At 50.4% G+C, this 24,157-nt stretch overlaps 1 protein-coding gene across 1 annotated transcript; it reads right to left on the bottom strand.

Moving 5' to 3' along the window:
* Window positions 1–9,895: 9,895 nt before the first annotated feature.
* On the bottom strand, window positions 9,896–23,791 carry CD8B (CD8b molecule). Its single transcript, XM_040993565.1, has 6 exons — window positions 23,667–23,791; window positions 19,424–19,771; window positions 16,042–16,131; window positions 13,495–13,584; window positions 11,802–11,838; window positions 9,896–10,533 (listed from the first exon to the last, which is right to left on the bottom strand). Exons 1-6 carry the CDS (start codon window positions 23,707–23,709, stop codon window positions 10,521–10,523), a joined length of 621 nt encoding a protein of 206 aa, XP_040849499.1. The 5' UTR covers window positions 23,710–23,791; the 3' UTR covers window positions 9,896–10,520.
* Between the last annotated feature and the right edge of the window lie 366 nt (window positions 23,792–24,157).

Below are 24,157 nucleotides of genomic sequence, written 5' to 3'. Positions count from 1 at the left end.
CTGAGAGGAAAGGAGGGCACAGGTACTAAAACTTTTTGTTGAGCACAAACTTGGCCAGCCTCTTGCCTGCAAGACCTTCTGGATCCGAGAGCAGGAGGATTTCATCCTTCAGACTACAAGTCCAGCTGGAGCCAGCCAATTCGGCACACCCAGGCCTGGAGCCACCCCTCCGTGAGCTCTGTGGGTAGTGCATCCATCAGCTACTGCATGGGGAGATGGGGAGCGGCTCGCCAGCTCATTGAAGAATATATATATATGAACATATATATATTTATTTATTCTTATTGGAAAAGTGGATCTACAGAAAGAAGGAAAGAGAAATCTTTTCATTCACTGGTTCACAATGACCTCAAGGGTCAGAGCTGAGCTGATTTAAAGCCAGAGCCTCTTCTAGGTCTCCCACATAGTTGCAAACACTTGAGCTGTCCTCTACTGCTATCCCAGGCCCTGATCAGAGAGCTGGATCAGAAACAAAGCACCAGGGACATGAACTGGTGCCCATACGGGATGCTGGCGTTTGCAGCATAGGATTAGCCTGTTGAGCCACTGAGCCAGCCCTGCCAGCTCCAGTTTTCAGGAGTGGAAACTGAGGTTCAGGGATAGAAGAGCAAGGATGTGGATGACCAGTGAGTGTGCGATTGAGAGAGCATGAGAAGGAAGAGAGAGGGTGTCAGTGGTGGAGGAGCAGGGCCGTCCCTGAAGGGGTAGAGAGGAGTCGAACCTCCCTACAGCACAGTCAAGGGCACCCAGGCCTCGGGGTGACCTCCTAGTTACTGCATAAACACTCTCCAAATCTTCCATAAAATCTTGGTGGCCACACTTTTTAAGGTTCGAATAATTGTCTGCGGAGGAAGTGGGAGGCGGTTTATTCGAACTTCCCCTTACAGTTAGCCATTTCAGTTGTCCTTCATTCATGCAACTGACTCAGACTCAGGATCCCACCGAGAGTAGTCCCTCCTGAGGGCTCAGCTCAGGCCCTGTGTGGCAGCATCTCTGAGCCTTTTAGCTTCTGCAATGCAGCAGAGGCAGCTCTGGGAACACATCAGTGATAAGCATAGCCTCTGCATTTGTGCATGAACTTGTCCTATCTGTCCTGTCCCGAGCAGTAGGGGAGGGGAGAGAAAAGGAGGGGAAAGTGCTGCTCCACATAGCATGCCCACATGAAAGGGCTAGGTGCGCAGGTGAGGCCAGATATGGTGGCACCTCTGTCCAATCCGCTCTATCCCTGTCCCAGCCTCTGAGAGAGGCTGTCTCTTCTAGGGTTCCCCTGCCTCCTTCTTGAACCATCTCCTTTAATTTCCTTGAGAAACAGTTCAGGGAACAGGGGATTTTTTTTTCCCCAGCTTTAATCTGGCTTTATCTGAATCCCTAACTGTTGCAGTAAACCTCACTATGGCACGTAAAGAGGGGAACTTGTGGTAGCTGCAATCACACCAGAGTAGCACCCAGGCATGGAGCTGGGACTCTAAAGACGGGCTCAACCTCTTACGGGCTGGTGACTGTGCCCCAGCTATCTCTAGAAGAAATTGACAGAAGATGTATTTAGTGACAACACAAACAAAGCCAAGCGCTGTGACCTGCTCTTGGCTGTGATTGCCAAGTCCGAGTGGTCAGCTTGGGGAAGTACGGGAGCCAGCAGGGACCCCTTCTTTCTCCTTTTATCATACATGTCTGTGTTCCCCAGCTGTCCCTAAAGACTCCCTGTTCAGAACCCTGGAGGTTACCCAGGACATGACTCGTCCAGGAACGAACAGGGGCTCCTACCTTGGGTGTAGACTCCCCGACGGCAGCACCTGGAGAAAAACACCACGGCAGCTTCTGCCACTTTGACTAATCTGTTGACTGAGCCGTCTGAGGTGCCTGTGTTCTTAGGTGGCTTTTTAGAAAGTGTCACTTGTCTTGAGGGACATCTCAGAAAAACCTGGGAGGAAGTGTGGTCTTGTATGGGAGCTTTGTGCCAGCCCTGTGAGGGTCTGTGTGTAATCTTTCTGGGTCATAGGAAGTAAGAGGTGGTCACATCTGTCACCTGCCCCCAGCCTCCATTTAGCTGGTGACACTGCCACAGCTGTGTAGAATTCTAGTCAGTCTGCTTCTTCCAACAATCAAAACAGCAACTCTGACAGAGTGACGTTCTGGCCAGAAATAGAAGATTCTGAAAACTTGTGATATGAGCCGGTCTGCTGATGGCAAACCCTCGTCATTGCATAATAAAAAATATGGAGGGATCAGGGCCACCCACAGACCTGTTGGGAACACAGATGAACCAACCAAGCTGACCCTGGAGTGGGGATCATCAACTGAACCCCAGCTCATGGGAAGAGCAGAGGCTCCACTTTAATGGTCTGTTCGGAGACCTTGCTGTGCTGTGGCAGGGGCGTGGCTGTGGCCATCACAGTTGTAACTCAAGGCCTTACAAAAGTGTGGAGCAGGTTGCAGATGATTCCTGTAGAAGATGGGGTCACTCTAGCTCACTGCACCACAGCGGGGTTTCTGGAATGGCAGAGGAAGGGTGGCAGTGGGTTGGGGACCGGCCACAGAAACAGTCATAGCCATGCACGCAGCTGTGGGTCCTGCGGCTGCATGAAGTCCCCCTTGGAACTTTCATGAAGTGCCTTCATGGAGCAGACTTGATTTTGAGCAATTCTTGGGAGCTTGTGGGGGAAGCTCCTCTTTGAAAAATAACTTTCTGGTAAAATTACTTAAATGTGGAATAGATTGGCCACACTGCTCAAGTTCATGTCACAGTGGATATTTAAAGGAAAACTACTCAGCCTGGTTGCTGTATAGAGTGTTCAAGTGTGCTTTTGGAAGTAAAGGGAGATCTTAAATCCTTTTGCCAACACAGAACACAGCTGTGAACAAGTGGATCAGAGTGTACCAGCTGCAGAGATGTTTGCATTTATCTGCATATCGTAGCTGCTTCAGTCACTGGAGTCCGGAGAGCAGCTGCAGGTGGCTGAGATGTGGCAAGAGTAACAAGTCACAGAGGCTAGACCAGGGAAACTCCTGTCACCGCGATTAGAACAGTGGGAGGATATCTCACCAGAAATCATTAGGTGGTGGGGTGTATTTTATAACGTCTGTGCTGCTTTCCAGCCTGGCGTTTTGCACCAATCTTGGGTCTAGCATGCAGCTTGTAAAATGGTGCAGTACCAAGCCCATAGCCAGCAAGCAGCTAAATGGCACAGTACCAAGCCCATAGCCATAGCTTAGTGAGCAGAGATGACAGCTGGCAAGTGTGGTGAATGTTTACTTTCCTAAGCAGTATGTGAAGATAAGATCACCCGGGCTCTCCAATTCTTAGGGGGACTTCTTGATAATAAGTGGTGTGTGTGAGCATGTGCATGTGTGTGCATCAGTGTGAAATTCAGTGCAAGAGCATTTTAGACACGGGCAGCCTTGAAATATTATTTCCTTATTGTCAAAATTATGTCATTTTCATTTAAACAGTCTTCAGCTATTTGCCTTCAAAGTAATCTGCTTGAAAGGCAAAGAGAGAGGGAGACAGAGAGATTAGCCAGACTGGTAGAGCTCCCATTGGTTGGTTCACTTCCTACATGATCTTCATTTGGGGGGCTGGACTGGGGCCAAAGCTAAGAGCTAGAATTGAATCCAGATCTCCCATGTGGGTGGCAGGGATCCAATTACTCGAACCATCACCTGTCATCTCCCAAGGTCTGCATTAGTAGGGAGCTGGGATCAAACCCAGGTACTCTGATATAAGATGCTGGCATCTTAGCAAGCGTCCTAAGTATTAGGGCATGTGCCTGCCTCCAAAAGGACACACAGAAAAGTAAACAGAATAAGAAAAAAACATGTTCGCGTAGTCCCAGCTCTGAGGATCCTCACTTGTCCAGTTGGGCAATTACTGTCACCATCTTTGGGATTTTCCTGTTAAATATTGTGCCATACCCTCCTAGCCCTAAAAACATTTCATCATTTTTAGGAGTTATCATTTTAAATTTTTATTTATTTGAAAGGAGGAGAGAGGGCACAGTACGGGATCTTCTGTCTGCTGGTTCACTCCCTCAATGCCCAAAACTGCTGGGTCAGGACAGGCCAAAGTCAGGAGCCAGGACCTCCATCTGGTCTACGATGTGGTGACAATGGGTGACAGGGACCGAAGCACTTGAACTGTTGTCAGCTGCCTCACAGGGTGGGCATTGGCAGAGCTGGATCTTGATCCAGAGCTGGGGTCTTGATCCTTAGGAAACTGGGTAGGTGCTGCAGGAGTCCCAAGCAGCAGCCTGACCAGCTGTGTTGTAATACCTGCCCCATAAGTTCTTCTAAAAATAATAATTTTCCTGTCATATGACATGTTCTTCTCATTTTTTCCAAAGTTGAGGTTGTCATATTGTTTTGTGTATTTGTAAATGTAATACAGAAAGAAGTAATACCCACAGATAAACAAGAAAAAATGACTTGTAACCTGCACCTCCCATCTCCAGCAACTTCGTGATCACCAGAGATGTTTTTCACTTTTCTTTTCATCCATTCATCCACTGGCAGACAGTTGGGATGCTTCTGTATGGTGGCTATTGGGAATATACTCCAATGGACGTGGGACAGCAGGAGTATTCACAGGGTGGTGGTATCATACACTTCAGGTGTGGAGTCATATAATTTATTTTTAATCTCTTAAGAAACCTCTGTGCTATTTTCCATAATTGTGGTGTTGGTCTGCACTCCCACCAACAGTGTGCTAGGGTTCCCTTTTCTCCACAGCCTCCCAGGTTACACACCTGCAGACAGCCAGAATCCGGAGCAGAGCCGAGAGTTGAACCTAGGCACCTGACACAGGATATGGGTGTCCGGAGTGGTATCTCCACGGCTGTGCAAAGTACCCCCAAACTCATCTTTTTTATGTGAATTTTTAAAATGTGATAATAAATCCTATTTCTGTTAAAAAAAAAGTGTGTGTGTGTGTGTGTGTGTGTGTGTGTGTGTGTTGTGGTAAGGATTTTAACTGTACTCTCTCATCGAAGCACAAACTTCACAGCCCTAGGGTCTTTGTGCCCTGCAGCCATAGCCAGGCAGCATATTCTATCCAGGATGGCAAATTGTAACCCTTAGGTGAATCACAGAGGAGAAAACAGATCACCTTGCGTGATTTGTACAGGGAGAAACAGAATGTGAGATGTCATATCAACTGAGTAGAATGACCTAGTCATATCAGATGTGAACGCAGCAGCGAACGAGCCTGCTCGCGCGATGATGAATGCTGAACGCTGCTGGGTGCATGTCTCACGCCCATCATCTATGGCTCTCTACTCTCCCTGCATCCTGTTTTTCCTCCCTAACAGTACTGATGCTCCTCGGTTCACAATAAATCCATCATAAGGTAAAAATGCTCTTGAGTCACCAGACTTGCCTGAGTGCACACAGATTTGCCCTTCCTCTGAAATGACATCAATAAAACCTGACTGCACGAGTCCCTCACGTCACGGCAAGCTCCCCCACATGCCTCCAAGGCCAGCAGACTTCCTGACAGATGACCAGGTGATCCAGCACCCACACCACAAGGCAGCCAACAGATGTAGGAACTTTTTTTTGGAGGGTGGGGGTGGCTGGATGTAATCTGCCAAAAGACTTCTACTGGAGCTCTGCCGGCTTTGTGGAAGCCGTCCTTCCTGTCTCCCTATGCGTGAACCAGGAGCATTAGTGTAACTGCAGAGTAGGGGCTGGACACAAGGAAAGGACAACCCCAACTCCATCTCCTCTTGCTTTGCAATCTCACCCAGACCTGCCCTTCGTGCTGCACGTTGTTCCCCCTCCCCATGTCCCCCAGGCTGAGCTGAAGCCTGGAGCAGGAGAGCAGATAGAGGGGAGGTGACCTGGCCTCCCTTACGCCTGGCCCAGCCCAGCCCAGCCAGCAGGTGTAGCCCAGCAGCCGGCATTGGGCCCACAGGATACTGTGGGCCTCTACCCTCCCAGCAAACCCCACCACAAACACTCCTCTCATAACTTCATCCCCACCCAACCACAGCGACCTCCACGAAACCTACTGTGAGAGGTTCAGAACTTTTCTCTGTGGTTCATGCCTTCTGCCCTGGTTTTGCCTCATCCGGGCATTTCTCTGCCTCTTGCCTGTTTTCTGTCTGGCTCTGGATGCAGCACTAGTTCCAGCAGGAGCCTTGCCAAGCACACAGAAGTTGTTCCCAGAAAATCTATCTGAAGTGGCATCAGAAAGCTAAGGCCCAGGGTCCTGCATGTGGTACAGCAGGGTAACTCCCACCGGAAGCACTTGCACCCCATGTGAGCGCTGGTGCAAGTCCTGGCTACTGCTCTGCTTCTGATCCAACTTCCTGCTAATGTGTCTGAGAAAGCAGTGGAAAATAGCCCAAGTGCTTGAACCCCTGGATCCACATAGAAGACCCAGATAGAGTTTTGGCTCCTAACTTGGGGCTGAGTGAGTCCCAGCCACTGTTTTCATTTAGAGAGTGAACCAGAGATGGAAGACTCTCTCTCTCTTTCTCTCTCTCTCTTTAACTCTGCCTTCTAAATAAACAAATAGATCTCTAGTGGAGGAAAAATGCTGAGGGCAGGAGAATTAAGTGCCTAGCCACATCTGTGCTGAGAGCTGGTCTTCAGGTTTAGAAGTGCCTGCTGAACATTAAGAAGGACTTGCATTGAAAGGCAGGGACCTGATAGGAGAGACTAGGCTTAGGAGATGACCCTGATCCGCCCTGCCTCTCATGGTTGCTGGCGCCTTTGTCAGCACCTTTGTCCTCCCCGCAGTGAGACCCACACGTGTCACGCTGTCCCCGGGACCCCCAAGTCTGAGGGTCTGGGAAACAGGGTTCCCGTGCGGCTGTGCCATCGGTGCGCTGCGCTCTGTGGCTGGGAGGACTCCAGGAAACGGTGACTCAGGTTTCCCTAGGAGAGATAGTGACGCAGAGAGGAGGTTTCCCAAGAGGTGGCAGAGGAAGTCTCCTGTGTCCCCGGCGTGGAAAGCCTGAGCCCTTTCTCTCTTTCCCTTTGACTGGGTGTAGATTCGGATCGGGGCTGCAGCCCACGCAGGGCCGGCAGGGGATCACGATGTGAAAACAAGTTGCCCACTTCCTTCAGGCAGAAACAAGGCTGGGGGTTGGGGGTGGGCCACAGTCAGGATGAAAGGCAGGGCTGGTGTCCCAGCCCCCATCTCCCTTTGAACAGGCCTAGGGCAGAGGGGGCACACCTGCAGGCTGCCTCCCACCTGGGTGGGGGAGGGGCCGAGGACTCCAGCCCGGTTCCCAGACCCTGCCTCTCACCGCTCCTCTAAGGCCCTCACCAAGGCACGTTCAGGCTTGTTTCAGAGGAGGGGATGGAGGCTCTTGGTGCTTCCAGAGCTGGTGCAAGGTCACACAGCTGGGAGAGAGCTGGGCCTGCTGTGTCTGGCTGCTCAGACATGTGCTTCAATGACTTTGACAGTATAATTTTTTAAAGTCATAACTCATGAATAAATTTCTGATTTGTGGATAGCTGAGTCCAATGTTTCACTGCAACAATGAACCTTTCAAAACTGTTTCTTTCTTCTAAAACGTCTAATAATTTTTTTTCCTCTCCCACAACAAAAGCCATTTATAATTGTTGCAAATGCTTACATAATGTAGAAGTGTACAAAAGCAAACATGGAAATTTCCCCCTCAGTGACTGCCATAAACAGCTGGGAGTAAATCTTTAAAGATGTTTTTTTAGTACATACACAAACAGAACTACCCAGAGGCCTGAGCATATTATTAAAGAATAAAAGATCAAACTTGCCAAGCATTGAAATGTCCTGTGCTTTATATCTTATATATTGTAACTATGTTACATTCTGGATTGCAAACTTTAACTTTGCTGTTTGAAAAAGTGCATGCAGAAAAAAATCTGGAAGAACTAGCAGCTCGCAAATACTGATTTTACATGTTTCTGTGATGTTTTTTAATTTGAAATAGAATCTCTTTTTATATTTAGACATGGAAATGGACACACAGCTCAATGACCTTTTGCAAAGCAAGCATACTTTATGTTACAATCTCCCAGATGGAGGAACAAAGCATGTGACAACTTTCCCCCCACCCCACACTGCCCTGACCTCTGCCTTTTCCAAGAGTCCCTGCACCTGGGAGAGCCACCTCCTGGCCTCTGACAGCTTGGCCTGTCTCCCTGATTTCCTCTGTACTTGGATTCTAGCAGTGAATCAGTGCTACGTTAAAACGAAAATTAGAGGATGGGCATTTGGCCATTTAGAGTTGAGACTGCGTGGAACATCATATCCCGTGTGAACCAAGTGCCTGGTTTTAATTCCTGATTTCAATTCCAGTTTGCTGCTTGTGCACAACCTGGGAGGCAGCAGATGATGCTCAAGTCCATGAATCCCTACCACCCACATGTGCGATCTGGACTGAGAGCCAAACTCTGGGTTCAGCTTTGTCCGGCCCTTGCGTTTACTGAGATGTGAGGCAGCAGATAGGAGCCGCCTGTCTCTGTCTGCCTTTCAAATAAGTTTTAAAAAGTCAGAAAAACGTGAGAAAAAGTGGAATAATCTATATAGGTGTTGCCAAAATACAGGCATGTGCACTGATGGTCATTTGACCTCAGTATACATGGATGTAGCTCTTAACCCAGGGACTCGTGCAGACTTCATCATCATTTATGTGACACGTGGTCCCTTTTAATGGACATTGGGTTGCTTCCAGTTTTTGGCTAATAAGCAGCACTCCATGGAACATTTTCATGCATATTTCTTTATCAATATCACTTATTGATGGGTTCCTTTAGGAAAAATACCTTTGAGTAGAATTGTTAATTAGAAACATAAGTTATGGCCCCAGTTTTTTTCATAATAGCTCTTTGGAAGGTGGTAAAAGCTCAGTTTCTCCTTTAAAACCAAAGTCAGATATGCAGTGTAGACCTACCTCCTTACTGCAGCCCCTGCTGTTGGTAGCAGAGGCTGATCTGGCTCCCTCCCCCAACTGCTTGGGTAGTTGAGGGGGCCGCAACAGGTGCCTGCGGCACAGAAAATAGGCCCCGGAACACAAGCCACCCGTGCCCGCAACCCAGCCCCATGCAAACTTGTAAACAAGCAAATGCAGATGCAAAGACAGCAGCAGGGACAGTCAGGTGTCACAGCCTGAGCTGTGGATCGGGCCTTGAGGCCTGTGCTGGCTTCCGCTGCGGCCTGGGTGTGAGGGACTGCGAAGACCTTTGTCTCTTTGCATTTGCACAGGATGGAGTGGCTTGGAGTGGCTTTAATAAAGAAACCTGGGGAAGGCCGGGCTAGCCCACTGGATTTTTGTCATTCCCACCCTTAAGAGCCAGTTCCTGGCCTTCAGGGTAGATTGTTAGCAAGCACTTCTTTTCTTGAGCCATCTGTGCCCTTCTAGATGCCATCCATCACACCCAGGTGCCAGGAGCTGGCCACACTGCCCATTTCCTGTGGTCTGCAGAGGCCTCTGGACACAACTGTTTTTGCAAGGACCCTGCTCTGAGCTGGCTAGGAAGAGCAGCAGGGGCTTAATTCTCCCTTACTTGCCCGGGGCACAGTGCCCCCAGAGGAACACAGCCTCAGGCTGCTGATACCCCTGCTGGATGCTGAGCAGAGACTTAGGGGCACGTGGTCCTTCTGTCCACCCTTTCCTCCCAAACACGCTCCAGGCCTGCATTTGCTTCTGTTTTTCTTCACTTATTACAGTGGCTGAGAGGCGATAAGGAACCAAATGGATGGAGAGCCCCACGGCCTTGACTTTCTCTTTGGTGCAAAGCAGCTAGAGTTCTTGTGGCTCTGCCAGGTTTGGCCCCAGGCATACAGTGCTATGAGGGAGAAACCCAGAGAGAATGCTCACTCTTTGCCCTTGCTCTTTCTGTTCCCTGAGCACCAACTTCTTGACTGTGCTTGGGTTTTCATGCTTGTGATGTCACAAGAGCAAGGTGAAGTTTTAATCCATAACTTTATTTTTGCAGCCAGGAGCACTTTCATTGAGAGAACAGAAAATGTGAGGCCGACAAGTCCTGAGAGGGCAGGAGCAAAATGGAGAAGTGTCCCAAGGGGAGACAAACTGAACTCTGTCCCTCCAATCCCAGCATGTTCCTGGACGCAGAGGGCAGAGCAGCTGGGAGGGGGACAATCTTGTGGACATAGTCGGTCCCAGCCTGGCCCAAGTCCCCTCCAGGTTAGAGGAACCAATGTCACACCCTCTCTGAGCCACGCAATAGGCAAAGATGGCAGCTGGACAGTAACCCACCAAGGTCCGCACTCAGCCCAGGGAGGGGACAGGAAGCAGTCCTGGTGTCTTGGGGGGCATTTCTGACTCTGTTCTCCAGCAGCCTCTGGAAAGGGCCCTGTGGGGGCTCTGTGGGTTTCCTCCCTCAGATTCCCCAAGTCTAAGTGAAGCCTCGCTGGCTTGCGGGAGGTCGGCAGACAGAATCGGCAGCAGTTACAAGCAGGTAGGGGACCGCAGCAGGTGCATGACAGCACCATGGCGGAACGTGTCCCGTCTTGGTTCCCGTTCTTGTCTTTTTATAGATCGATACTCTTTTGTAGCAGGAGTCTCTGCTCATTTGTAAAACCTGAAAAAATAATCGTGAAATTGCTTATTTTTGGGGCACACAATATTGAATTTTCTACAAGAGAGAAGTACAACCATATGGGGCTCTCCTAAGTAGCCTGGGGCCCTGGCTGTGTTTTTAGGGGCTATCTTTGTCCTTTTTTAATTAAAAAAAAGCTTGTAAAAAAGTAACCTGAAGAACTTTAGCTTCAACCTCTAGCTTTGAACGATGTTACTTCCTGCTGGGCTTTCTAAGAGGACTAAATGCACACAAGCCTCCCCCCTCAAACTGCCTGCTGAAGAATAGTTTTCTAAGTACGGCTCCAGGCCAGGTGCACCGAGTTTTGCCCTACCTGGACCGTGAGAGCAACAGCATAGTGGTTTTCAACTTTTCTTTCTTTCTTTCTTTCTTTGGCCACAAACCCCTTTGTTCAAATGATGACTTACAGGTGAATGCAAACCCAGACAAAAGACAAGAGCATTGCTGCCTGGGATGAACAGAGCAAAAGGAAAGGTGGCTCAGGGTTTCCTCATCAGTACCCCAACCCCCTCCCCTATGTTTCCTGACTCTGAGAAGTCCCAGATTCAATTCCAGATGGGCCTACTATGATCTGGGATCCCCTTTGCCTTTGAGCTGTGTCCTTCTCCCTGTCCCCCCAAACACTTCTGCACAAAGAGTGCTGATCTGATGGATCAAGTGTAGTGAGTGGGGACACAGACACGGGTTCAGGAGCAGCCAGAGGCTTAGGAGGCCATCAGCCTATCGTTGGCCTTGACCTGAGAGTACCCAGCTCATTAGCTTCTGTGCTGTGAGATGCAGCCCGTGCGTTTGCCAACTCCTGGGACCCAGGTCCAGGGGAGGTGGGACAGAGATAACCCAATTGCTAGTGGAGAAGGCTGGCCTTGGGTTACTCCACTTGCCTCTCCTCTGATCCAAACGACCCTTCCCCACCTCATGCAGGATCAGGCCAATGGAAACAGCTCGGAGACCCTCCGTGGTGCTCTCTATCTGTACGGGGTTGACTGCTGTCCTCTGGAAAGCTCACTCGCTCAGAGTGAAATATCGTGCACGTAAGACACACTTCAATGGTTAGCAGGCCTGTCTGTCTGGGAAGGTTGCATTTGCTTGCACTCTGTAACCCATCCCTCATACAGTCCTTGATTTTTGAAGGTGATATCTGACTTGCTGCAGGCTGCTTGCTTCAGTTGAGGGCTGGGAGTGGCAGCAGAGGCTCAGCACCCAGAACTCACAGGGCAGCCTCACAGTGTTCCCCAGAGCTCCACACTTACTGTTTCATGAAGTGCAGCCGGGCTCTCCTCTGCAGGCCTGCAAAAGGAAAGCAAGGGCAGGCAGTCAGCAGGAGCTGCGGGCCCCGGGGGGTCAAGGCCCAGAGAAGGAGCAGGAGAGGGAGGAGAAAGGCGCAACCAGCACCCCGGGTCTCTTCCCCGGTGCCAGACACTGCCCTAACCACTTCTCATGTCTTAATCTCCTATATGCTCACCGTGAACCTGTGAGTCGGACAGGACTATGATCTCTGTGTTATAAATGGGGTAACTGAGGCACCGGGAGCGGGTGTGAATCGCTGAGTTGCTCATCCCAGGTCACGTAACTCCAAAGCAAAGAAGTCAGTGTGAAAACACAGCTTGTCTCCTCCAGTGTGTGTCTGTAAGCTTGCTCTCTTGTTCTTCCCAGAAGGTCAGGAATGAGAGTGGAGGGACTAGTCATTGTGGCTGCTCTACTTCCAGTCCAGTCTAGTGGAGTTCCCGGCCCCTAGCCTGGGTCTGGCTTGCTCCTGGCAGTTATGGCCGTCTGGGGAGTAAACCAGTGGGTTTACGATCTTTCTAGCTCTCTTCCCTCCCTGCCTGTCTCTCTCCTCTCTGTGTCACTCTGCCTTTTGAATAAATAATTTTTTTTTCCTTAAAGAAATAGGAGGCCAGAGCAGATGGGCAGTCTCGGGCATGCTCACAGGGAGAGCAAAGTCGGCCGCTGGGGTGTAGGGAGGAAATACAAGCGGATCCACTGACACTTTTATCTCACCTTTGGCGATGTTTTCATCTTTGGAGTCCATTCAAGAAATCCATGATACGTTGAATAAATACAGCTAAGTGCAGTGCAGTATCCACAAGTTTTAAATGTTATCCTGCTGATGTCCTTGATCTGAAAGCTTAGAGCCCACCAAACTTAAATGGGCTCTTTACAAGAGGGGTAGACTCCCTGGTGCGGGGTGATCGTGGGTGCACACACAGGTGCATTTCTCTGGGGACCGAATTCCCAACTGCCAGCAGCAATTTTAAGAGGGCCGGTGACCTGTACGAGTTAGCAGTCACTGATTCCTGCTGCCTCTCCAGAGGCATGGAGAGGACACCCAACTCATGCTCCGGGTGGTACAAAGCCAGGAGAGGAGTCGGAGTGGTAGTGGGGCCCTGGCTCCTGGCCTTGTCTTTATCACAAACCCAGTGCCATTCAGACTGTGATGGAAAGGAGATCTGAGTGGCCAAGGGCAGCAGCCGTTCCCGGTACCCTACAGCTCATCAAGAGGAGGATTTCTAGCTTCCCGGGATGGATGCTCCACAGCCCCTCCCCAGCTGTGCCTCAGCCCCTGCAATCGCTTCTGGGTTCTGGGCTGTGGTGCCCAATGCTCACGCTGAGTGTTTTACCTTCTATTGGGTATGTGCTATGTGTTGGGCTCTCTGGGTGGGACTTTACAAAGAGCAGCCTGGGAGGCAGTGGAGGCTCAGAGAGGCAGTATTGGATGTAACCGGATTGTCTGGCTCCAGAGAAGAGAAGAAGAAGTCCCTGCGAGCCAAGAGTCACCTTGGGAACCAATGTAGTTTTTTCTGTTTTTCTTTTTGTGTTTTGTTTTGTTTTGTTTTCCCTAGGACAAATTCTCAGCAGACTCCCAGTTGCTCTGCTTCCTTAGAGAACAAAGTGTCCCGGGGACACATCCAACGCTAAACAGGGCACTAAGAGGTGACAACTTACAATGCCGGTGGAGGGCCACACTCAGGGACAGCAGCAGCAGCAAGACGCCGGCCACCAGCAGGCCAAGGATGAGGGGACCACAGGGCAAACCTGGAAGAGAAACACATGACATGTTCTTGACCTTGAACGTGAGCCATGCAGCGAAATTCAAGCAGGGACCTGAGGCCCACTGCCCAGGAGTGCCACCATTTGTATCCTCAGGGTCCTCAGAGATCCCTTCCCCCTCCTTGGATGCTAAAATCCTTGGAGCCCGAGTCCCTTTTATAAAAGGCACGGCGTTGGCATCTAATTTACACACACCTTCCTGTGTGGTTCCTCTCTACATTAGACTTTCTACCTAACAGAATGTCGATGCTTGTCAATAGATGGAAGGCTACTCAGGGAATAATGACAAGAACGATGTCTGTACCCGACTGGGACAGATGCAGCCATGGGAGGCCTCCTGCATCGTACATGGAGGCAACATGGCACATTTGGCTCCAAGTGCCTTCCGTCTGAAGGAGGTGGACCCAGCTTGTAGGGAGGACCAACTCCACTGCCTTCCATTGTGTTTGCCTCACACATCAGAGTTCACTGGACTTCTAAAATTCCATGTAATACACCAATAGTCTTTGAACCTTGATTAAATTCAGGAGCAATTTAAGCTCCAAGGAGGTAAACGATATTCATGCCTGGGAATAGGGATTTTTATTATTCATTTTTTTAATTTCCCAAGAAATAGCTGAATATACTTTCATTATGAGATATTTTAATATATGGTTAGAGGGTCCAATGCCCTTTGTGCTCCTTTCAGAAGTAACACTGCTATTATCTACAACCTTTTTCTCTGCAGTTACGTAGGTACAAACTCCGCAGATGCACAGATGTCTTTAACTCAGTGAGTGGCTCTACATCTGCTTTTCCCCCCATGCAACCATGTCACATATTCTTTCTTCCCAAAAGTGTAGATTCAGACACAACACACACTGCTGGGATTATTTAGCCATTGGTGAACATTTTGGTTGTTCCTTGTGTTATACAAATAACTGCTGAGAACATTGAGGTATGTGTCTTACACAGGTGCCTCCCTGAGGCTCACACTGAACATGGAATCACAAAACCTTACACTTTGCCCATGTATTCCTTAATTTGAAAGGCTTATCCATGAACAGTTCACGAGACACATTTTTTTTGTGTGACTTTCTGAAGAGCCCTTGTATTTTTTTGCACCCCCATAAACTTAACTCTCCATTCTATTCTCCAGAAACTTATAAATGTATTCTGGCACTTTATCACACAAGCTCCTCTGTCCTCATCTTGCTGTTCCCAGAGACTCTGTCCCCTATCCCGGGGTTCTCCAGTTCTTTGCCTCTGCGGCAGCTCCCCATGTGACTACTGACTGTCTATTGGGTGCCTCACCTCAGATGCTGTCTGGGACTCAGGATCCTTAATATGCGGCAACCCAAGCCCCAGGCAGTCCTAGTGGGACCGCCTGTGGTTTCTCTTCTGGGTGATAGTAGATGGTACTCTGTCATCGGGAAATTTTGCGAGGGCTGCCATCAGTATTTTTCCAGAAACATATGTGGGCTGATGGGGGTCAAGGAAAGTGTGAGTGTGTCTGTGTATACCTGTGCAGGTGTATGCATCTGTGTGGATGCAGGTACACGTGTGCACACGTGTGGGTACATATGTGTGTGTGCACACGTGTGGGTACATGTGCGTGTGCCAACTTTGGCTGAGATGCCTGGTGCTGTAGCTCCCAATAAGCTTTTGGATTCATGAACAAATAGACATGAAGTCCCTAGTCTGTGAGAGCACTTCTATTGGTTACCAAAACAGGAGCGATTCAATGTGCTGGTCTTTGTACTTTTTTTTTCCTTGCTTCACAGCAAGGAAAAAAATTTCCCTGTACATGTTGTTGAAATGTAAGTTACACATCATAGAGTCCATCTGATTAGAATGCCCCATTTGGGGGTAGACGTGTGGTTTGGTAGCTAAGGAACCATTTAAGACTCCAGTGTCCAACCTCAGAGTGCCTGTGTTTGAGGGATGGCTCCAGCTTTTCCTTCTAGCTTCCTGCCAGCCCCCAGGCATTTGGAGAACATCTGTCTTTCAACTAAATGAACATAAATTTAAAAAGGCATATTCATGATTAGTGCATGAAAAGGGTTGTGCAAGCATCACCAAATCTGACTATAGACCATGTCCACCCTTCCCTACGCAAATAACCCCTATACATGTTAGGAGTCACTCCCTACTCCCGTCCCCATTCCTCTAGGCTCTGGCAACCATGAGTAAGACAGCTGTGAACATTTATGTGTGAATGCTGGGTGGCCATGGTGTCCACTAAGCCTGCTCTTGTGAGCAGTTGTAAGTCTCTCTCGCGCTCTAGACCATAAACAGCCAGCCTGCTCCGTGGCTCTTCTGGCCCCAGCTCGGGTTGCAGAAGTAGGCTACAGGGCCAATACTTGGTAAATGCTGATGGAAGGAAGGAAGAGTGGGTGGGGAGGCAGGGGGAAGAAGGTGTTTGTCTTGCACCTAGGGGTACAGGGAAATGAGAGAACTCACCCTTCTGGATCACTGGCTTGGGGATCCGGCACACTCTCTTCTTAGGAGTGGACTTCTTGGTGGGCTGAGCAGTGGTGGGAAGCATGTCAACTACAGAGAGAAAGCAGAACGCAGCCCTCAGTCAGGTGGGCAGCGGTGGACTCAGAGACCAACCCAGAACGGTGCATCTAACAGCCAGGCACTGCTGACCTTACAGCCGCACTGCTGACCTTACAGCCGCACTGCTTGCAAGTCATGGAGTGGGAGAATTTCTGATCTTCCTCAACTCTCTGATGTGCCCTAAGGATGGGGTCAACTTGACGTTCCATCGAAAGAACATCTTGGGAGCCAGCAGCCCTGACCAGAGCCCAGCTGCCTGATTAGCCACTCACAGTGTGACTGGGGCTAATCATCACACTTGGCCTTTGCTTCCCTACCTGCTGAAATAAAAATGACTCCCTGCTCCTTCCCAGGATGTGTGTGTGAGAATTAAATGGGATAGTGTGTCCAGCAAAGTGTGTGATAAGCGTAGCTCCCTCTGGCTGAAGACGCCCCCACAAGCTGAAGCCATTCTGATCCCAAGACCTCAGTCAACCTTGCAACCCCTCAGCAGGTGGAAGAAGATTCCAGAAAGGAGGTGGGTACCCTTTATACCTACAAAAGACCATACCAATTGCCTTTTTGAAAAATCTTATAAAGGGGAGCTAGGAGGACCTTTGAGTTCCAGAGACAGCTAAGAACTGACTGCCGGGGCCTGAAATGCAGGCACTGAGCTGAGATCCCTGCCCTTCTCTTGGCTCCTGGGCGGGCCACTCCTCTCCCTCCGGCTAACCTTGGGTTCCATACTGGGCGATGGGAGGATGGGATGTCTTCCCAGAGCAGAGGAAGACATGTGCATATGCGGAGAGCCAGCTGAGAGCTGAGTGCTGCAGAGCCGGCCTCTGTGAGGGGCAGAGAGAACTCTTTCCTAAGAGGATTTTCTGCAGAATTACGGACAAGGACAGGACCTGGGCAGTGACTGGTATGAACTTTCACAAGAAGGGGTGGGCAACACAGGCATCGTTTTAGGCCTGGCCTCTTCTGCGTACACATGGACCCTTGGGGCCTTACCTCTCTGAGCACCACCTGCTCTGTCTGCTTTGTGGCATTTCTAGAAAGCAATGAAAAATTGCAATGACTCCTGAGGAGGCCTGGCCTCTGAGAACTGAGATAACTTGCCCAGAGTGAGATGGCTGTTGAACAGCAGAGCCAGATTTGGAACCAAGAAACTTGGGTTTCTAGAAGCCATGCTATTGTGAAGCCGCATTGCCTGGGTGACAGATGTTTTCTGCCAGGAAGTGAAACGCTGGATCGACCAGGGCCCTGGGTCAGTAGAGTCCTAAGGATAATGACAGCAGGTGGCAAGCAGCCCTGGGAACCAGGAGTCTGGCCCTTTGCTGAACTTGGGGTCCCTCTTGGGGATTGGGGTACCACCTCTATTAGTCCCCCTGCCCTACCCTAGTCAGAAATCTTCCTCTTCCCTTTTTTCTTACTCAAGGACCCAGGGGGTCTCTCAGTAGGGTGGGAGGTAAGTTTGGAGGGACACCAGTTTACAAACTCACAATGCCTTGGTGGGGTGCAGAGGCCTGGGTCTGATGGGGGAGGCAAGAAAGGCTTGGTTTGTTTTAATTTATTCTTGTCCAGAGCCAGCCCCCACTGGATTCCTGACACCCCAGGTTAACCTCTCCGTCTCTGCTCTGCTTTCAAGGGAGGGGTGTCCTGAGCCCATGCTGTGTCCATGGGATCTGAAAATGACCCTGTCTTTTCTCCAAACCCCTTTCTGTGCCATCTGTGCATCCTCCCCCTAACAACTAAGTGACCCTCAGTGGGCAAGTGGTATGGTGACGAGAACTCCAACTGGGAAGCCTGCATTGCTTCTCTGAGCACATTTCTGGGACCTAGTCCTGGCTTCACTCTTGATCCCAGTTTCCTGCTAATGTATACCCCAAGTAGATGACAGCTCCAATATTTGGGTTTCTGCCACCCCATGGTAGATTTACACTGAGATGCAGGTTTCTGGCTTCAGCCTGGCTCAGCTCTGGTTGTGTGCATTTGGGGAACAAACCAGTAGATGGATATTTATATTCTCTCTCTCAAATGGAAAATAAAGAAATGAACATATTAAATACAGGAGCTTTCTGGTTAGACTAGTGGGTTCTGGCTCTGGATACCCTGCCCTCGGAGAAGAAAGAATAGGAATGCTGTCCCATCTGGAGGTGCTGGGTACATGTTGGATTTGGAAACATGGACACCAGGAAGGAGTGGGTGGTGGTGCAGATGGAAGAGATGGTGGCATGCAGTTGAAAAAAACCAGCTGTGTGCATCTTACCATCCACTGTTCTCAGACTCCAAGCTCACAGGTGTGACAAGAGCAAGACTGCAAACCCAAATCCAAAAGCATGATTTAGTATGAATAGCCTGCGCTCTCTCTGCTCCTTGTCAAGACCCAGCCCCACCTGCCACCTTCCAGCATAAGGCCCAGGCTGATGACAGGCCTGGCTCTGGGTCTTTCTTCTTACTAGTGCTGAAGCACCTCTGCTTGCTGAGTGGCCTATTTCCTGGGGAGCAGAGAGAGAGGTCTGCAGGCAGCTGGCCTGGGCTGGATGGTAAACCAGGCAAGGGGCTATAGCCAACCAGGGGAGCTGTGAGTTCCCTGCCATTGCTAGCATGACCCATGTGGCCAGTTGGGACTCAGACACCACACACAACTGGCTCTCAGTCTAAGAAGGCAAGATCAGTATGCCAGTAATGACCTCCATGTGGATCACACATTGAAATGACAACACTGGGCCCAGTAGAAAATGTATTACACAAATTCATTTCACTTACTCCTTTCCTCCTTTCTTAGAATACAACTATTAGGACGTCGAAATTTTTTCCTCATGATGCAGAGGAGAAAATCAAGACCCTCCCTGAACCTTGGGGGCAGAGGTTGGGTTTGAGCTCCAGGCTCTTTCCCTGTACGTACACTCTAGAGATTTCTGAAACCACCGTCAGGCCGGGGCTCGGGCCAAGGCAGCTGTGACCTCCAGTGGCCCTGATGTGACCCAGTGGCCAGCACTACCTTCACTCATCTCTAGCTTGAACTCTCCTCTAATAACCACCCCCTCCCCCCCCTTTTTTTTAACCTCCTCTGAGTCTCTTCTAAAATAGGAATCATCATACACCATCTACCCTAGTGGGCACCAGTGTTAGTGAGATAAGCATGCAAAGCCACCTGCAGGCAATCTCATATACCTCTTTGGATAAAATTGACAGCAGTGCTAACGGTCAAGGCAGCAGAGTGGGGCTTGCTGGGAGCAGGGCAGGAGCTGTCACAGAGTGAGAGCTCAACTCTCATTGCATCCTCAGGCCCGATTCTTACCCACGGTCAGCTGAGTCCCTTTCCCGAAGGTCAGCCTGGGAGACCCGATGGTCATGCAGAAGTAGATGCCACTGTCCACAGGCTTCACGTTTGTGAGATTGAGGAAACACCGGTCCATCTTCCACCACACAGTTAGCTTATCCGCTTCTATCCCTGTGCCAAGAATAACCCCTTTTTGGGGACTCCAGGAGGCCAGGAACTCAAGGTGACTGTCCTCGCTTGGGGCCTGCCGCTGTCTCAGCCAGTGGATGAGCATGTTGGATGAGTGGCACTGCATTGTCACCATTCCGTGGGTCTGAACCATGCTGGCACTGGGGCTCTGCTGGAGGACTGTGCTGCTGTGGACAACTGTGGAGATGCAGAAGAACAGAGCATCAGCATGGTTGCCTGGCCACACTTACAGACTCTCGAAGCCTTGCTGAATCAAGCACCCAGGGAGAAACCGTGCCGGAGCACACCCAGTGACCAGGTCCAGGGATGGTGTCAAACGCAGCTGCTGGCTCCTAGATTCAGAGCTCCTGGCTCTCTCAGCTGCTAGGAGATCAAAGGCAACAGCTTTATCAACCAGACAGGAGAGATGGCTGTCATTTGCTGGTTACAGAGATTACTTCAACCACACCTCAAACTGGCTTAGGAATCAAAAAATTAAATTTTATCTTATTTTATGATACTATGTTAGAGATGCAAAGACACAAACAGATGGAACAGAATTTTCATCTGCTGGTTTACTTCCCAAATGCTGATTCTTGCTGGGGCTGGGCCAGACCGAGAGCTTGGAACTGCTTCTGGGTCTCCTAAAGGAGTGGCAGGGTGCTAAGTACTTGGGCCCTCTGCTGCTTTCCCAGGCACATCCTTAAGGAACTGGATCAGAAATGGAGCAGTCAGGACTCGAACTGGTGCTCTGATATGAGACGCCAGTGTCATAAGTAGAGATTTAATTTGCTACCCCACCAGATTAAGATTGGCATCTTAATCACCAGGCCAAACACCTACCCTGGCATCAGGATTTTAAAAATAATATATGTATTTATTTATTTATTTGAAAGGCAAAGTGAGAGAGAGAAAGAGATGAGAGAGATTAGAGAAACAGCTTCTATCTGTTGGTCCAGTCCCCAAATGATCGCAAAAATTCAAGGCTGACCCAAACCAATGTCAGGAGCTGGAATTGCATCTAGATCTCTGCTTTGGGCGGCAGGGGTCCAAGTACCGAGCCATCGCCCGCTGCCTTCCCGCATTAGCAGGGAGCTGTACTGGAAGCAGAGCAGCTGGGACTCAAATAGGCACTCTGATCTGGGATTTGGGTGTTCCGGGTTCTAGTCGACAACTTAATCCACTGCAACACTAGACCTTGGCTTCAGGTTCTTTGTCCCTACTACATTGTGAGGCAACTGAGGTATCTAATCACTTGTTCAGAATTTCACCTGCAGATAGAGAGAGGCCCAGGATTGAAATGTATGCGTTTAAAACTTGAAGCCCAAGCTAGTTGCCTTTTACCTTGCCCAGGACCACACTATGTGAAGATTTTCCATAGATGTATGATGCTAAGGGAGGGCCAGGCAAGCTGGGAGATGGCCCATTTGGTCACCCTTATAGAGGCCCCACCACCGCTCCTGGACCAAGAGTAGAAGAAGCTCACCATTCCCTGGTGGACATAGTCACACTTCATCACTCTTCAGCCCAGTGATCAGCCACTGGACCCTATTCCCCAGGGATGGGAAATACATGTTAACCTTTGAAGGAAAGCACCTTGAAGGCAGGCACTTGTTGGCGGAGAACTAGAGGAGGACCGGCAGACTGGCCTTGAACCCAGACTCTGCCCAGTACCAGCTGTGGGACCTCATGCAGGTCACCGAGCCTCCAACTTGGTGTAGAGGATTAGAAAGACAGAAATGGGGGTCAGTGTTGTGCTACGTGGTGGGTTCTTCTGCTGCCTGGAATGCCGGCATCTCCTACGATCACCAGTTCGAGGCCCAGCTGTTCAACTTCCTATCCAGCTCCCTGTGAATGTCCTTGGGAAAGCAGCAGAGGATAGCCCACGTGCTTGGGCCCCTGCACCCACATGGGAGACTCAGATGGAGTTTCAGGCTCCTGGCTTTGATCTGGCCCAAAATGAACCAGAAAATGGAAAATCTCTCCTCTTGCATGCTCTGTCTCTTTCTTCCCCATCCCTCTCCCTATGCCTATGTCTATCTCTAGCTCTATTTCTATCTGTAACTGCCTTTCAAATAAAGCAAATCCTGGTGCCATTGTTGCAGTGTAGTGTGTAAAACTGCCCCGTGAGAGGCCAGCATCCCACACTGGTGCCAATTTGTATTTTTGGTGCTCTGCTTTTGCTCCAACATCTGCTAATGACACTTGGGAAAAGTGGCAGAGGATGGCTCAAGTGATTGAACCACCAACATGGGAGAGCTGGATGAAGCCTCTTGTTTCTGGCTTCAGCCTTGGCCGCTGTGGTCATCCGAACCGGCAGATGAAAAATCTCCCCGTCTTTCTCCCTTTCTCTCTGTAACTCTGACTTTCAAAATAAATTAATACATGCGTCTTTGATCAATATATAAACCCTTTAAAAAGACAGAAAGATGTCCAAGACATTACTTCTCAACTGTAAAGCCCTCTCTCAATTCAGTGTTGTTCCTGGAAGTAAACAAAATCTTAGAAATGAAGCCAAACTGGTCTCCCTCAGGGCCACGGCCAGGGCTACCGAGACTCCAACAAACCCCATCGGACCGGGGAGCAGGGACCCTGAAGACCAAGATAGGAACCACAAAGCAGAGAGGACAAAGACCTGGGTAGGCAGAGGAGGGCTGTGTGTGTGTGAGAGAGAAACAGAGAGACAGAGAGAGAGACAGAGAGGGCATGCCCAGGAGGAACTGGCTACCCGAGTTAGGAGCCTGTGTTCACAATCCTACCTGGCTCCCTAGTCCTCATTGCTCCCTGATGGAACAAATTTGAACTTGATCCCTCTCTAACACCACTCAAAGCTTCCACTTGCACAGAGAATGAAATGCAGCAAGGCCCCAACTGACTGCTGGGCCTTCTCTCTGTTCCCCCAAATGCAGCCTTACTTCTCCATGGAGCCAAGCTTTTCCATTTTGAGGGGAGTTAAGAATGGTTGTCACTATTAAGTGCTGAGCTGCTCCAGGCCACAGCACAAGCCTCATCTCGCTTGGTCCTCACTAGACCTGTAGGACAGAAGCCATTTCACACTCATTGGATGCACTATGAGGCAGGAGTTCAGGGAGGGAAAGTAAGTGCTCAAGTTCACATGGCCTCTGTGCATGGAGCTTCACGGCCGGTCATGGGCCCTCCGAACTTGAACCTTGAGCCCCCAAGGTGATGCATTGGGAGCTCTCTGAGACACTGAGGTTACAGACTCACAAGCACACAGCAAGTAGCAAATACCCTGATGCCCGAACCCTCCAGAGAAGAGGCCAGAGTGACTCCATGGAGCATCACCCCAGCAATAACCCCACTGAGCTGCTCTGTTCTGAGAGTCTTGCTGTTTCCAGAAGGCCCTGGTGAGGTGGAGTAGCTTCAAGTGGCCTGCACCTGTTCCTATTGATGATCTTGGTAAGCTCACCAGGTCAGAGGCAGGGAGCTGCAATTTGGGGCTTTGGGGTTGGGGGGGGGGGACATAACAGCAAAGCAACCGCAGGTTAGTGGGCAGCTTAGGGTGCTATGGGGAATGGGGGTTCTTCTGAAAGGTAGTCAGAAGGACACCCTGGACTCCTGGCAGACTCTTGCTTCAATACCCAAGTTCAATGTTCCACCCTTAAGGCATGTGTCATGGGAACCACTCTACACATGACGCTCCAACTGTGGGGACCGTGGTGGTATCAGGGAGTCAAAGAAGAGGTGGGTTGCCAGTGCTGTCTGGGACCTGGTGGCAGTTGTGCCTGCTTATGTTAACCAAACTTCCCCCCCCCCCCCACCCCAAAATGAGACTTGTGCCCACACGACACTCAGCCAGAAGGGTCTGGCAAGAGGAGCAGTCTGGGTGCTGGCATCTTCCTGGGGTCACTTCCTTGTGCGGATCTTGGGCCTTTGGGGTCTTCCTTCTCTTGTTTTCCTCTCTCCTGCTCCCTCTCTCTGTGTCGGCAGCCCTAGCCCCTGGCTCCACAGATCCTGGGTTACTGAGTTCTGGGCCCTCAAGGCCCTTGCCGGCCTTGCTAGCACTGACCTTCCGCTTCTCCCAGCAGGTGTCAAACGCACGGCCCTACACCGCCCGGTCTCCCTGTCTTACCTAGAAGCTGCGCGACCAGGAGGAGACAGAGCCACGGCTGCATCCTGGCGCTCCGGAGACACCTGGTCCCCACCGGGCTCCGGGGAGACAGCCGGGGATGGGGTGGGCGGGTACCCGGTACCCAGGCTGAGCCGAGGACTGGGCTGACGGGGTAGTGGAGCCAGGCGGACAGGGGGCGGGCAGGGGGCGGGAATCTGGCTTGTGGAGCTCGAGGTCCCCGCCCTCGCCCTCTCTCTTTTGCGTTTCAGAAGAACAATTCGGACCTTCTGCTTTCCGGGAAGGAGGTGGTGCCGCAGACTTGCACCCAGCAGGTGCATGCGCTCGATTGCTTCCTGCCCTCGGAGGTATTCGGGACAGGGAGGTGGCCGCAAGTGACAGCTGAGGCTAGGGATGTTGAAGGTCCCCCAGGAGTGCGGGTGGACCTGTCTCTGGGAGGTTTTTTTCTTTGAGTCATTAGCCAAGGCATACAGGGCGCCAGAGCTCGCTGGGTA

This window comes from Ochotona curzoniae, unplaced genomic scaffold (assembly GCF_017591425.1).
Source record: "Ochotona curzoniae isolate NIBS_2020 unplaced genomic scaffold, NIBS_Ocur_1.0 contig_883, whole genome shotgun sequence".
In the NCBI taxonomy this organism is placed as follows: Eukaryota; Metazoa; Chordata; class Mammalia; order Lagomorpha; family Ochotonidae; genus Ochotona; species Ochotona curzoniae.
Note: the sequence above shows the minus strand (reverse complement) of the source record. Positions and strands in the feature narration are given on the sequence as shown.